This window comes from Uloborus diversus, chromosome 2, assembly GCF_026930045.1.
Source record: "Uloborus diversus isolate 005 chromosome 2, Udiv.v.3.1, whole genome shotgun sequence".
NCBI lineage: Eukaryota > Metazoa > Arthropoda > Arachnida > Araneae > Uloboridae > Uloborus > Uloborus diversus.
Window position 1 is genome coordinate 41,551,330 of NC_072732.1, and position 12,712 is coordinate 41,564,041.

A 12,712-nucleotide genomic window follows, 5' to 3' on the forward strand; every position below is an offset into this window, starting at 1 on the left:
TATTATTGTTGATCTTCTTCTTTAGCTGAAAGTATGTTATGCTACAGCTTTACAAAGGATTGACCGCTTAATCTGCTCTCCAGATTGGTGAATTAAATGGCTTCTTTTGTTTGAAACTATGGCAACGAACATTGAACGCTGTTTTTGTTGCATTTTGGACATCTGCGGTTGAAAATCCTGTTTTGAATTGATCTTTATTTACTTGTTCCTGCAATTTAATTTTTTTTTCTGCTCTGTCAATGACATCTTACGGGAGCTCAAGTGTTTTTGATTGCTATTTGCATGTTTTCTCTGTGTGTTGAATAAAACAACAAACTTGCTGAAAATCTTTACTGTTGAAGTAAGTTGATGACTTAGATAATGCAAAAAGGTTTTTAGCTTTCTTTTTGACAATTGCAAAATGTGATTGGCCAAAAATTCGTTTCCAAGAAACTTTTATTGTATTGTTTACTATTTTATAGAAATTATTGACAAGACTGTCAAGTTTAATTAAGTAATCACTTGGAATTATTGGATGGTAACGATGTTGACTAAAGGCGTAAAAATTTAACTATTGTAACAACTATTATTTTTTTTCCCGGTTTTTAAATGTGTTTGACTCGCTGAAATTAGTTGCACCTATGTATATATGTATGTAATAAAATCTTTCAGTTCAGATATCACCCACTTTCTGTGCTTGGATACTATTTAAAATTTGGCATGCTCTCTTATACCTAGTTATAATGCTATATTCTATAATCATATTGTAACCGCTAAAATCTTGTTCAATCCAAATTTGTATTTGACAAAGGTAAAGTATGATTCATGCTCTCTGCACTCCCCAACTTTTAATTAGCTGTCACAGCAAAAAATACAGAGCTGAAAACTGAATCATTCTATAGAACTGCAAAATGTTGGTAAAATATGCAATAAATTATAGAGCAATGTTGCCAGTCTTTAAAGAAAAAGAAAGAAACGTACAGGCTATTAAAAAAACTGCATCATTTATAACCCTAAAAAGTATGTTTTCATCTGTCTAGAGACCTTAAAAATAGATGATTTGCTTTCTTCTTCATTCAATCCATTTCCTTTCAGGAGTTCCCCAAACATACATTTTTGAGAGGGTAAATATTCTCAATTTGTGGAATGGAACTCCAAGTTTTGCCAAATGATTACGGATTTGCATAAAATACCACTGGGCGATGTAGGAATTTCTACATGGTGATGTATCGCCAACCTTACATTGCGTTGTAGTGATGCATCACGATGCAAGGTCTTTTTTTTTCTTTTTAGTTGAACCTGCTTGTTTAAGTTTCATAAAAAAATGCACAAGGTAGAAAAATCACATTATGTCAATGTGATCAAGGTGATAAGGTTCAGGTCGATCGTCTAAAAAAATCTCACAATTTTTAGTTTTTTTAAATATTTCACATCATATCCAACATCTGCACAGCTCAGATTTTTATGTTCAGCTACAAAATAACATTTCCTTCCATTTAGTCATAATTTTGACATTGATAACTGATCCTAATTTTTTATCATCAGGATCATTTTCAACCCTCTCAGGCTGTTCTTTAATTTTCCACTCCTTTATTTTTATCTATCCCTGAAGAATTATCAAGTACAATACAAGGATTTGATAGTCATTTATAGGTTTTTAACATAAAATTTAACATTCTGTGAGTGTTTACAGCATTTATATTTTGCTATATGATTGAGCATGTTAAATTGCTATCAATGTCTCAATTGCAACACATTAAATAATATGTATTTTAAATTATCCTAAATAACAAGTGAAACAAATTCTGAAGTAGTATTGACTTAGTAAAGTAAGAAAAACAACGTTAAAAAAAGCACAAATTTGCCAATTATAGCAGACACGTGTTTTGGCGTTACAGGGAACGCCTTTTTCAATGCAAAAAGTAATGAGCTTATGGATGAAAAGACATCCGACAAAAGCTTTTTGTCGGAGTTTTTTAAGGTTGCATATAAATATTTAACGTGCGGTATCGTCGAAAAAAGTTGTTTCTTAAACCAAACATAGCGACAATAAATGCATTCCTTTGAGTTATAAATGAAACTGAATAAATGAAAAAGTTGCTAGAATTGAAAACGAGGGGCGACCTACTTATAACATTACAGTATCAAATAAGGAAGATCTTGAATGCAATTAAATACACATTTTATTTTAAACTATAATTGACTTTTATTTCTGGGAATATACCTCATCCATTAAATCAGAATCTCTGGCCAATTGTGATGGCTGGCGGGTTGTTGTTACGACACAATGTGGGCTGCAAACTTTAACAAATGTTTCAAACCTCTCTAAAAAACTAAAATATTACATGATAACATCTGTAAGGTTATCTGTTAATGTTGTCTAATATAAATTTATGACATGTTTCAAATCTGTCTTTTGTGCATGTATCCCGTCAGCATTGCTTTTGCTACCCTATGTTCTAATGTGATTCATCTTGTTATTATCCACAAAATTTTGCCTCACATTTTCTTATCACTCTGTATTTAAAGTACATTTAATTCAGGATTATGCACAGATGTATACAAGACAGGTTTTGAACCAAGACTGGTTAACAGCTTCTGCAGAAAACCTGTCCAACCTAAATGCAAAAAAAAAAGTTTTATTTGAAGATTTTTACTAATTTTTAATCTGTTTTGAACAAATTATTACAAAAAATATTCGAAAATGATAGCCTGCAGTGATTTTTTATTAGGTTCTTCAAAGCAAAGAAAATGTTATCCGTACTGTACTTCGAGCTACTTATGAGTTATATTACAATGTAACTTTCCCTTAAGTATACTTTTGGGTGCCTTTTTGTTGTAGCAGTTTTGTGTTCTTTATGAATTGCGATTTCATTTGAGATTTTTTCTTTTCTTGTTATAGATCCATCATAATGAGTTTCAGCAGTGATGAAGTTAATTTTCTAGTATATCGATATCTTCAAGAATCTGGTAAGTGCAAATTTTCATTATGATGATATTTACTGTCATATATTTATAAAATTACTAGAGATTTTGTAAATAGAGTAGGGAGGGGGGAACTGTTATATTTGTGCTAATCCACTCTACAATGTATGATTTCATATTTTCTCATACGAAAAATGTATTGATTCTAGTAACTGCATAATTCACAAAAAGATATTTTGAAATATTAATTCAAGTTTTGTCCATATTTTTAGAATAATTTAAAGCGACAAATGGCTAAATTATGAAATAAACAATATTAAAAGCAAAATTTGAGCAATGGCCATATGACTTATGCCATGTATTTCAAACTGTTGTATAGGAAAACCTTTTTATTGCAAGAAACATTGTGCAGAAATATCTCACGTATTGCAGTTTTTATTAAAAAATCCTCCGTGCCATAGTATGGGTTTTTCCAATATGTTGTATTTAAAGCAGACATTAAGGCAGGCAGTGTCTTTTATTGCCATGTTATTTAGCTTTTTGACTAAAACTGAATGTAAAGATTATCTCTAGAGTACTTTTCACCTACTATGTCAGTTTATTTTTTGATACAAATTATTAAGTGTTAAAAAATGGTTACGCAGTGCAGTATAGTGTCACATTTTCCCCCTTTTGATTTTGCTTGTAATTTTTTTTCCCATTAAACATTCAAAATGTTCTGTATGTATTAATATATGTTTCTTAAAATCTGTTGTTACTAAATGTTCATCACAATCATGGACCTTTTACTAAACAAGATCAACCTTTTTATCAGCCAGATTTTACCCTTCAGGCATAATTTTTCAGGGTTAAAGTTTGCATATCTATGTTTTTAAATTCAGTTAACTCCTCATTAATCAATCTATTTACAGGAAAACTGGTTTTGCTTAAGTGGGTAGAAACTTTTTTTTTTTTATTGAAGTCACTATAGTAGTACGTGGTTGTCTACTACTTTAGTCGTTTTTTTTTTTTTTTTTGCTTTTTTCAAAACGTTTTTGTTGGTGAGATATTCAGGGTTGCGTTTTGGACTGTCCAAAACTGGTTTAGGACAGGACAGGTGGTTTTTACCGTCCAAAACTGTCTTAAACTGTCCAAAACTATGCTTAAAGCTAAAGCAGTGTAATCTAATCAATTCTTATTCACTGCACTATTTGTAATGCATAAATATAGATATTAAAAAGGTTTAATTAATGAGTATTTGATAATATTTTTCTCCAAAATGTTCATTTAAAAAATATTTTACTTAAAAAAAAATGTCAATAACTATTACATAAAAACTTCTTTATGTAACAGTTGGTAGAGTTATGAAAGGAAATTCACAACACTACCAAGACAACTAATTTCAGTTTCATTTATAACTCAAAGGAATGTTATTAAATGTGCAATATTTAGGTGCAAAAAAAAAAAAGCTTAATTTTTTTTAATGGTTTCTGAAAATAAGTTTTACAATAATGTATTTAAAATAAGTATTTTTTCCTGAGATATTCAATTTTAGAAAAATGGAATATCTTACTGTTGTAACTCTCCAAGCTGATTTAATTCGGAAACCTTAGAAACTGATTTACAAAAAATGTCTGCACCTGAATTTTTTACCCATTTAAAAGAAAATATTTTCTAGATTTAAAAAAAAAAGGAAATCGAGACTATATTTTAAATTGTTTATACTGTGTTAAATTTGTTCATTTTTAGTAGATTATGAAATGTGTTGATAAATTTTTATTTGAAGAATTTTCCCTCTCAATTTTCAGGGTTTTCCCATTCTGCATACACATTTGGTGTTGAAAGTCACATTAGTCAATCCAACATAAATGGAGCTCTTGTACCACCAGCTGCTCTTTTATCCATTATACAAAAGGGATTGCAATACACAGAAGCAGAAATCAGTATTGGAGAGGTAATGTCATTTTGGCTTAAAATTAACATGTGTCAACTAGTGATGTGTGGGATATCCGTAACGTATCCCCAGATATCTGAGAGAAAAAAGACCCATATTCATATCTGTTACTTTTCTGGTGGATCTTGAACAGATATTTTACATTATGAAATGTTGTTACGTTTTATGTGTTCTAAATGTAGGTAGCCATGAAATATTATTAAATTCCATTTAAAGTAGTTTTTATTTCTTATAGTGATGTAACAAATAGTAATTTGACCAAATATTCAGCCACAATCATGGTGAAATATTTGGCTATTCAGGCACCGAATAGTTAATTTGTTTTCACTTAAAAACAAAGCACAGGTTGCATTTAAAGCATAATTTTGTATGAGTAATAGTTCAGCTAAGATTATTAAACGTTTAAAAAATGATTTGGAGCAATGTTTCAAAAAAATTATTTTATTAGTTTAAACTTCAGCCGAATATTTATCAAAAAAGAAAAAAAAATTCTTCCCTAGCAACAGTGCAACGGCTCTTAATTACTACAGAATTAATTATATTAAAGTTTTTTTTTTAAGCGTTTTTTTTTCTCTTAGAGGCATTATTTCATAAATTTCTGAAATAAATAAGAAAAAAATGAAACTGAATTAATTTAGCATTGAATTCTATCAAACAAATTTCTATCATATATACATTTACCAAAATTAACTGTAACAAACCAAATTTATCTATAAGAAAATTTAATTTCTAAAGTTATTCCAAAAGAAAAAATATTATTAAATTTAGATGAATCCAGATTTTATTGGTATAGGTACCATAAAAGGCATTCTTGAACAAAAGTTGTTGAAGCAAGTTGTATCAATTCAAGATCATGAACACTATATTGCATTCTGCACGGAAACTGTTTTTGATACCAGATTCAAATTGTTCTGTAACAAAATTCAAGTGAAGGACACAGCAATAAATCAATAACCCAGATAAAAATGTTAACAGAAAACCAGCAGAAAAGTCGGAACAAAATATTTTTAATGTAATTGTTCCATTCTTTCAAACACAAAATTCTTTTTAGGAGTTTTTTTTCCGAATTGCAAACCAGCCACAAAGTGAAGCCTCGGCAGAAATCTCAGCTCAAAGTGAAATAAGAAAAAATTGATTGTTATCTTTCCTTGAACCAGTGTTAGAAAGAACAAAATAGTTTTTTAAAGTGGCGGGAAGTAAATTCCCTAACCCATGGCTTCCCAAACTTTGGTCCGTGGGCCCCTTGGGGGTTCGCCAATCTTTAGTAGGGGGTCCATTTCAAGTTTCGGGAAAAAAGCTTTAAAAACGTCAAAGGGCATTTAAGATTTAAATAATGCTTTTGCATTTAAAAACCAGGATTTTCATCTTTGAAGCATGAAGCTGTTCTTTGAGCACTACTTCGCGACTCCTCGAGATACAATGCTGCCAGAGACCCATGCATAGGTGGTTGAACCGTTTTCTGCGTCGACAAAGCCATGCAATCTGTTGTTGTGTGAATTTGAATGTTTGGTAGACATAACTTCAGACTGCATATTGAAATTTACCTTCCAGAAGGCTTACCCCTAGTTTACCCCTAGTTTCTGGGGAAAAAAAAAACGTGCGATGCAACATGAGTTTTAACAACTTTCCAATTAAATACTGAATACTTCTGTAAATACTCATGCACAAATTCGAAATAACCACTACATTTTCATGCTTTAAACATTTGACTCTATGCATTTATCTAAAATTATCTAATGTATCATCTATGACTTGTTGTGACTACTTAAACTAAGTGCTGTGAAATTAATGAAAAGTGTGTAAAAATGTGTCCTTTTAAAAAAATTATGTATATTTTTTGGAATCTTGCTAATATCAAATACAAATGAGACGACCAGCAACAGGCTCTAGGCCCAGCTAGGCAAACATAAGTTTCACTGTCAGGGTTGGCTTTCTGCCGGCAGAAACTAGTTTTTGCCGTGCCAGTGGCAGAAACTGGTTATAACCGGTAAAAACCGGCAGAAACTGGCAAAAACTTAAAAGCATCTTTAATTACTTAAGTGATTGCTGAATGATATTCGTTTAGGTAAACTAAAAAATTAAACTTCATTTCATCATTTAAAAAAATAAAATCCTATGCTAATGCCCTTTATTTAGTTGGAGAAGGGAACTTTTCAATTGCAGATGCTCGCAATGTTTGGATTAATCTAACAAAAGACGAAAAATCATATAGGTACTCAGGAAAGAGGACCGACATACAAAATTAAAAGGCATTTCTGATTTTAATTTGCATGCTTTATCTAAATTGTTTGTGATTGAAATTATCACATGCTTCAAGAAGAAAGTGCCAGAATTTTATTTGCCAATATTAGCATAGATTTTGTACCTAATCTCACAGCTTTGCAAAACAAATTGGTCCTATTTCTCGAAACTTATTTTTCCAGCTGAATTTCTCCCACTACCCCAGTTACTACATGGTGGACCAGTTAAAAAATATATATATACAATAGATGAAAGTTTCACGAATATTGCTTGTTCCTTTATGAATTGCCTGCTGGCCCTTCTGTTGCAGGAATATTCTAAAGTTTCTCATTTGTACATATTACTGATTGAGAAACTGTTTAGATTTTAGAAACCACATTTTCTAAGAAGCAACTGCGGGGTCCAAACAATGTAACATTTGATTTTAAATTGTGTTTTGGTTAATAATTATTTTTCCCATGGGTTTTGGTTAATAATTATTTTTTCCTATTGCATGTCAATAATTTAATTTTTTTTTCATTTAGTGAGTTTTTGCCAGTTTCTGCCGAAAATGTGGCAGAAAGTGGTTTTTGCCATGCCGGTTTTAACCGGTTTCTACCAGTGGTTTTAACCACCTTGGCAGAAACTTGCCAACCCTGTTCACTGTACCCAAATTACCCCGAGGATGGAGGAATTTGGGTATAGTAATGGTTAAATAGCAAAGCATGGTTTTAATGACAATCTTACTTAATGTTTTCAAACTAATTTTGAATGTAGGTACAATTGAAATAATGGGATAGTATGAATACTATTTTTTTTAAAGTATTAGGATGGATTTTAGACTGAAGATATCACAATATGACAAACTGTTAATGGACGGGAAGTAGTTTTTTGTTATAGAACACTTAAGCAAATTTAAACAGCCTTCCAATTCATTTTTAGCATATATTACCTTGGGTAGTGAAGATGCACATACATGCTTATGTTTGAAGTCCAATAAAATTATTATTATTTTCCTTCTAATTGGTAAAATGTAATGTATACCCAAATTACCCGATGTTTTTAAAATCATTAATTACATGAAAACTAATTATGTTGAATGTTTCAATTCAATGCTAAATTAAAGTAAACATATGTAATGTCAACACACCTAAACTTTAAAAACATAGAGTGGCAGGTTAATTAAAAGTACTATTTGGAAGTAGTTAGTTTGCATTGCATTGACATTACCAAAAAGTTTAATTTATTTTTTGTCAATGTCAAAAAGAGTGTTGGCAACATTTTTTCAGCATATATTCATGGGCAAGGATGATGTTTATAACGGTGACTTTTTGTAGGTGTATCAAATGAATATTTTTCATTTTATTCAAAAAAATATCTTATACCCAAATTATCCTGACGGACCCTATTTAAAAGAATGTGCCCAGGCAAAACTACTATGAGCGCTTTTGGGCGTAATATGCATTAGGGACGTATCTTAGTAAGACTTCATGTAAAAATTCCCAAAAGGTGCACCTCCTAGAGGAGCCACGAAACCTCTACAGGGGCTCCACGAAATTTTGCAATCATGTCTCAAATAATTAGGGATTTATTAACAATAAAACTTTTCAATAATTTGCTGCGCACCAAGATGGCAAAATCTTGCATTAAAGAATCGGCTCTATTCACTGTATTTAAAAGAACGTTAAAGAACTTTCCCGGAAACACCTTAGACCACATTCGTGAGCGTTTTATGATATATCATGCATTATTGGCGTTATTCAGTAGGGGTCCGGACAGAAGGTTCAAAACTAAAAGGTTCATGGATAGAATATAAACTTACGTCCAAAAGGTCTGACAGACCGAAGGTAAAGCAGACATATAAGGTCCAGCGGACAATAGTTCCACTCATAGAATGTCCTGATCATTGAACTAGAAGGTCCCGATTTTGGACAGCTAGGGCATTAAGTCAGGTTTTCCGAGCAGGGTGGGCATAAAGCAGCTTGTTTGGTTTAAACCATGGTTTAAACAAAGTTTTTTTTTTTTTTAAACAAGTGGTTTTTTTTTTTCAAAAATGGTTTTTTGAAAAACTTCATCGTTTTCCTCCAAATGTTTTCATAAAGTTTACGCATCATTTCAAAGAATGAGATCTAATTGATGTAAAGCAACAAACAAAGTTTTATAGATAAATTACAGATTTAATAAATTTTTCCTTTTTTAAATCAATGCAGCTTTCCTATTAGGTACATCATGGGCGTCGCGGCCGGGGGGGTCCAAGGGGTCCGGACCCCCCCAATATTTGAGAACCGGACCCCCTCAATATTTGAAAATCGGACCCCCTCGATAATTGTCAAGATGAAATTCATTATTTTGGGGAAATTATTTTTGCTTTGAAGATTTTAAACAGTTGCATAATACATAATTTACCATGTTTAATTCATATAAAATAAAATGAAATGAACATCGGAGGAAAAAAAATGAACTAAAAAAAAAAGGTGATGTGTATAGTGAACGGAAAGTGAACTCCAATGACAAACCATTGCTGTGCTTTCTGCGCACACTAGTTTCAGTGGATTATGCTAGAAAGGGTACACCTTCTCCCGAGTGCAATGTCTACCATCCATAGTCGTGTCTCCAGCGTATTTGTTGCTATTTAGGGGGAAACAACGGGACAACTTTGAGATACTGAAACTAGATGGACAACTCCCCCCCCCCCCCCCGACTCTCGTGCTAATAAGTCAACAGAAGTCAGGCGGGGATCTGAGTTTCTGCCCCTTTCTTTCTTATCTCGTTTCTCGGCACTTCCAGGTTTCTGTTTCGAGTTTTGCAGTGTTTGTTTCTCCGATTCGATTCAATTTATAGCGACCTCGATGTTGCCCAAACAAAATGAGACACCAGACCTCTTTGGCGGTTTTTTGCAGCTGGCAACAACACCCTGGCCGAAGGATGCCCAAAAATTTAGAAGACCACTTAGCTGGTCAAAGGTTAAGTTTGGGGTAGAAAGGGAAAGGACGTGTCATGTGTTTGACATTATTCAACACGGTGGCTTCAAAGTACCTTACCGAAGCGCGGTTTCTCAAATGTGTTTGCGGCATCTCAAATTTGACCAAAAAAGCGTTACGTTACAGAAACTAAAGAGGAGTCAAAAAATTAAAGTGCAATTTCAAAAGCAAATCGTAAGCCACTATAACGATGGATACTGTGATGTCACTTCCGACAGACCAACGAAAAAAGAAGCTTTCCTATTGGGAAATGTTCCGATAAAAATAAAGATAATTTCATGTGGTCTTTTGGTCTCCTTCAGAGTAGGTGACCTGAAGAGCGCTCCTATTTTGGTAAAAATACTTTTTTTACATATTCGATTACGGCTACGGAGAGGTGGCTTGAAACGGGAAAATGTAGCAAACCTTCTACATCAAATGAATTTGAGCAATTTCTAACTACTGAATCAACATCCACGGAACCATCTTCAAAAAGTCAAAAGATCATGATATGTAAATACCATTCTGTTTAGTGTATTACATGCAGGAGCTCCCCGATTTTATACTATTCAGATGGGGTTTCTTCTCGATTTTCCGAATGAAATTCCTAATTACCCACATCACTACATCTAATGAGAATATCTTTTTAATGCAATATTTCGCAAAAAAACTTCTCGAAATTTGAAGACTCGTCAGACAAAATTTTCTGGGAAAGGAAAGTTTATGAAAGTTACCAGTGACCTCCTATCGTGTAAGCCCCTGAATGCCTGCCAATCAGGTATGCTTTATAGTCAATATTTTAAAATTCTGAGTCCTATCAGAGCTAATGCTTTCAACTTTCTCTTTTTTTTTTGAAATGTTTCATCTTTTATAAATTTTAATGGAATAAATAATACTCCTTTTAGTTATTAAAGCTTAACAGAAAATTATCCGTTAATAATCCTGCTTTACTGAACGAATTTTATTGAAATAACCATTTTGAAACTTATTGTCACGTGTCAGAAAAAAACAGTTCATTTCTCTATCTCTTTCCCATCGTCCGCTGATCAGAATTCAGTTATACACCAAATGCTGTTTGTTCTCTGTGTAGGCCAGTACTTTTCAATCTGTGGGGTGTGTCTCTCAAGGCAGGCCTGTCACTTAAAGAGGATCAGGAGGGGCACTTTCCCTGCTGATTTTGAGAAATCAGAAATTAATGTATTTACATGGGCATAGTTTTTGCTGCTTTTTGGTTTCATATGCGTTGAGTGTATGGAGGATTCAACAAAAAAAGCAAAATTTTGGTGCATTTGTTATAAAAAACCTGATAAAATTAACAAAATACTTTAAAAGGTTGCATTATTAAAATATGATATTATGAGAGCTTAATTATTTGTGTCTTATTTTATTTTTGTAGTTGTGTTTTTCGTAGGTTCGTGAATATCATAACGGTGAATAATATACTTTAATTTTTTAATTAAAAAACATCAAATTAAACTCCTTCGAATCCAACTTGTGTCAAGAACTTAGAGCTGCAGGGTTTATCACTATGTAATATAAAAATTTAATTAATCTCAAATCTCTCGGGACAGAAAATTTTTTCGAGATATCGAGTTTTTGAGTTACCAAGGTTTTGAAAAAATTACACTAGAAATTCTCACAATTACATACACATACGCTATATGCATTTATATATGTAATATTAGACCACTTTGAATTACGATCAATAAAGTAGTCTTCAATATTTTACTAGATTTGAAATTTTATAATTGTCGGAAGTGCACAGGAAGAGATTTTGAAATGAACAACAACTTCAACTTGGTTTCTCACCTAAAAATTCAAAAATCCTTATCTTCAACTAGTAGCTCCACACATCCAAAAAAGTTTTCAGTAGCCATTTTGTAGGAGTTAAAAAAGCAGAATAATGAAAATGAGGAACGCATTCTCCATTTTCACTTGAAATCTGACTGGTGAAAAATTAACCCCCTTTCCTCAAAGTGGACAACATGTTCGAGAGAAATGCACAAAGATTCTAAACTCTGGGGAAAATACAGCACCCCTTTCATACCAACACTTCCCTATTATCTTGCTTCAATCCCCTAATCAAAGTTTCCAAGAAGAGAGATGAAAACTGGTCTCTGGAACTGGTTTTACTACAAAAATTGCCTAAGAAAAACCACAAATGAAACTTGCTTTCGTGCAAAAATTTCGACATATCAAGGGTTTCGAAAAATAAATTTCGAGATAACTATGGAAAATCATTGGGGTTTTATAAAAAATGCAGGGGAAAAATGTTTTTTCGTGACATCAAGGGTTTCGAGATAAGGAGGTTCGAGATATCAAGGTTCGACTGTATACAGTTGTCGTGGCTTATATGAGTCACATTTTGTTCTAAACAGCTTTGATTCCATAAAGCGGCTGATTCAATAAAGCTGGATTTCGTTTTTGATGATTTCATTCATTAAGAACGGTTAATTCAATTGTCCACTGTTTCAAAATGTTGAAAATTTGGTGCGGCTACTCTTGGTGTGCCGCCCTTCGTCGTGTAAAGCTGAAAGAAGCTTCAGTGCGCTGAGAAAGCTGAAATTGTATCTCAGGTCGACTGTGACACAAAAGCGGTTAAAACATGTTGCTTTATGTTACGTTCACAAAAACATCTTGGACGAAATTGATCACAAAAAAAAAAAAAAAAGCACGGATATTCGTATCTCATGTG

The 12,712-nt window shown here is 32.5% G+C and overlaps 1 protein-coding gene across 1 annotated transcript in view; it reads left to right on the forward strand.

Moving 5' to 3' along the window:
• The first annotated feature begins 208 nt into the window (after positions 1 to 208).
• The window catches only part of LOC129235091 (F-box-like/WD repeat-containing protein TBL1XR1), a 67,491-nt gene continuing 54,987 nt past the window's right edge, over positions 209 to 12,712 (forward strand). The window contains exons 1-3 of the mRNA XM_054868772.1: positions 209 to 340; positions 2,882 to 2,949; positions 4,692 to 4,837. Coding sequence (XP_054724747.1) covers positions 2,892 to 2,949; positions 4,692 to 4,837 — 204 coding nt within the window. The 5' untranslated portion in view covers positions 209 to 340; positions 2,882 to 2,891. The remainder of the gene's footprint in view (positions 341 to 2,881; positions 2,950 to 4,691; positions 4,838 to 12,712) is intronic.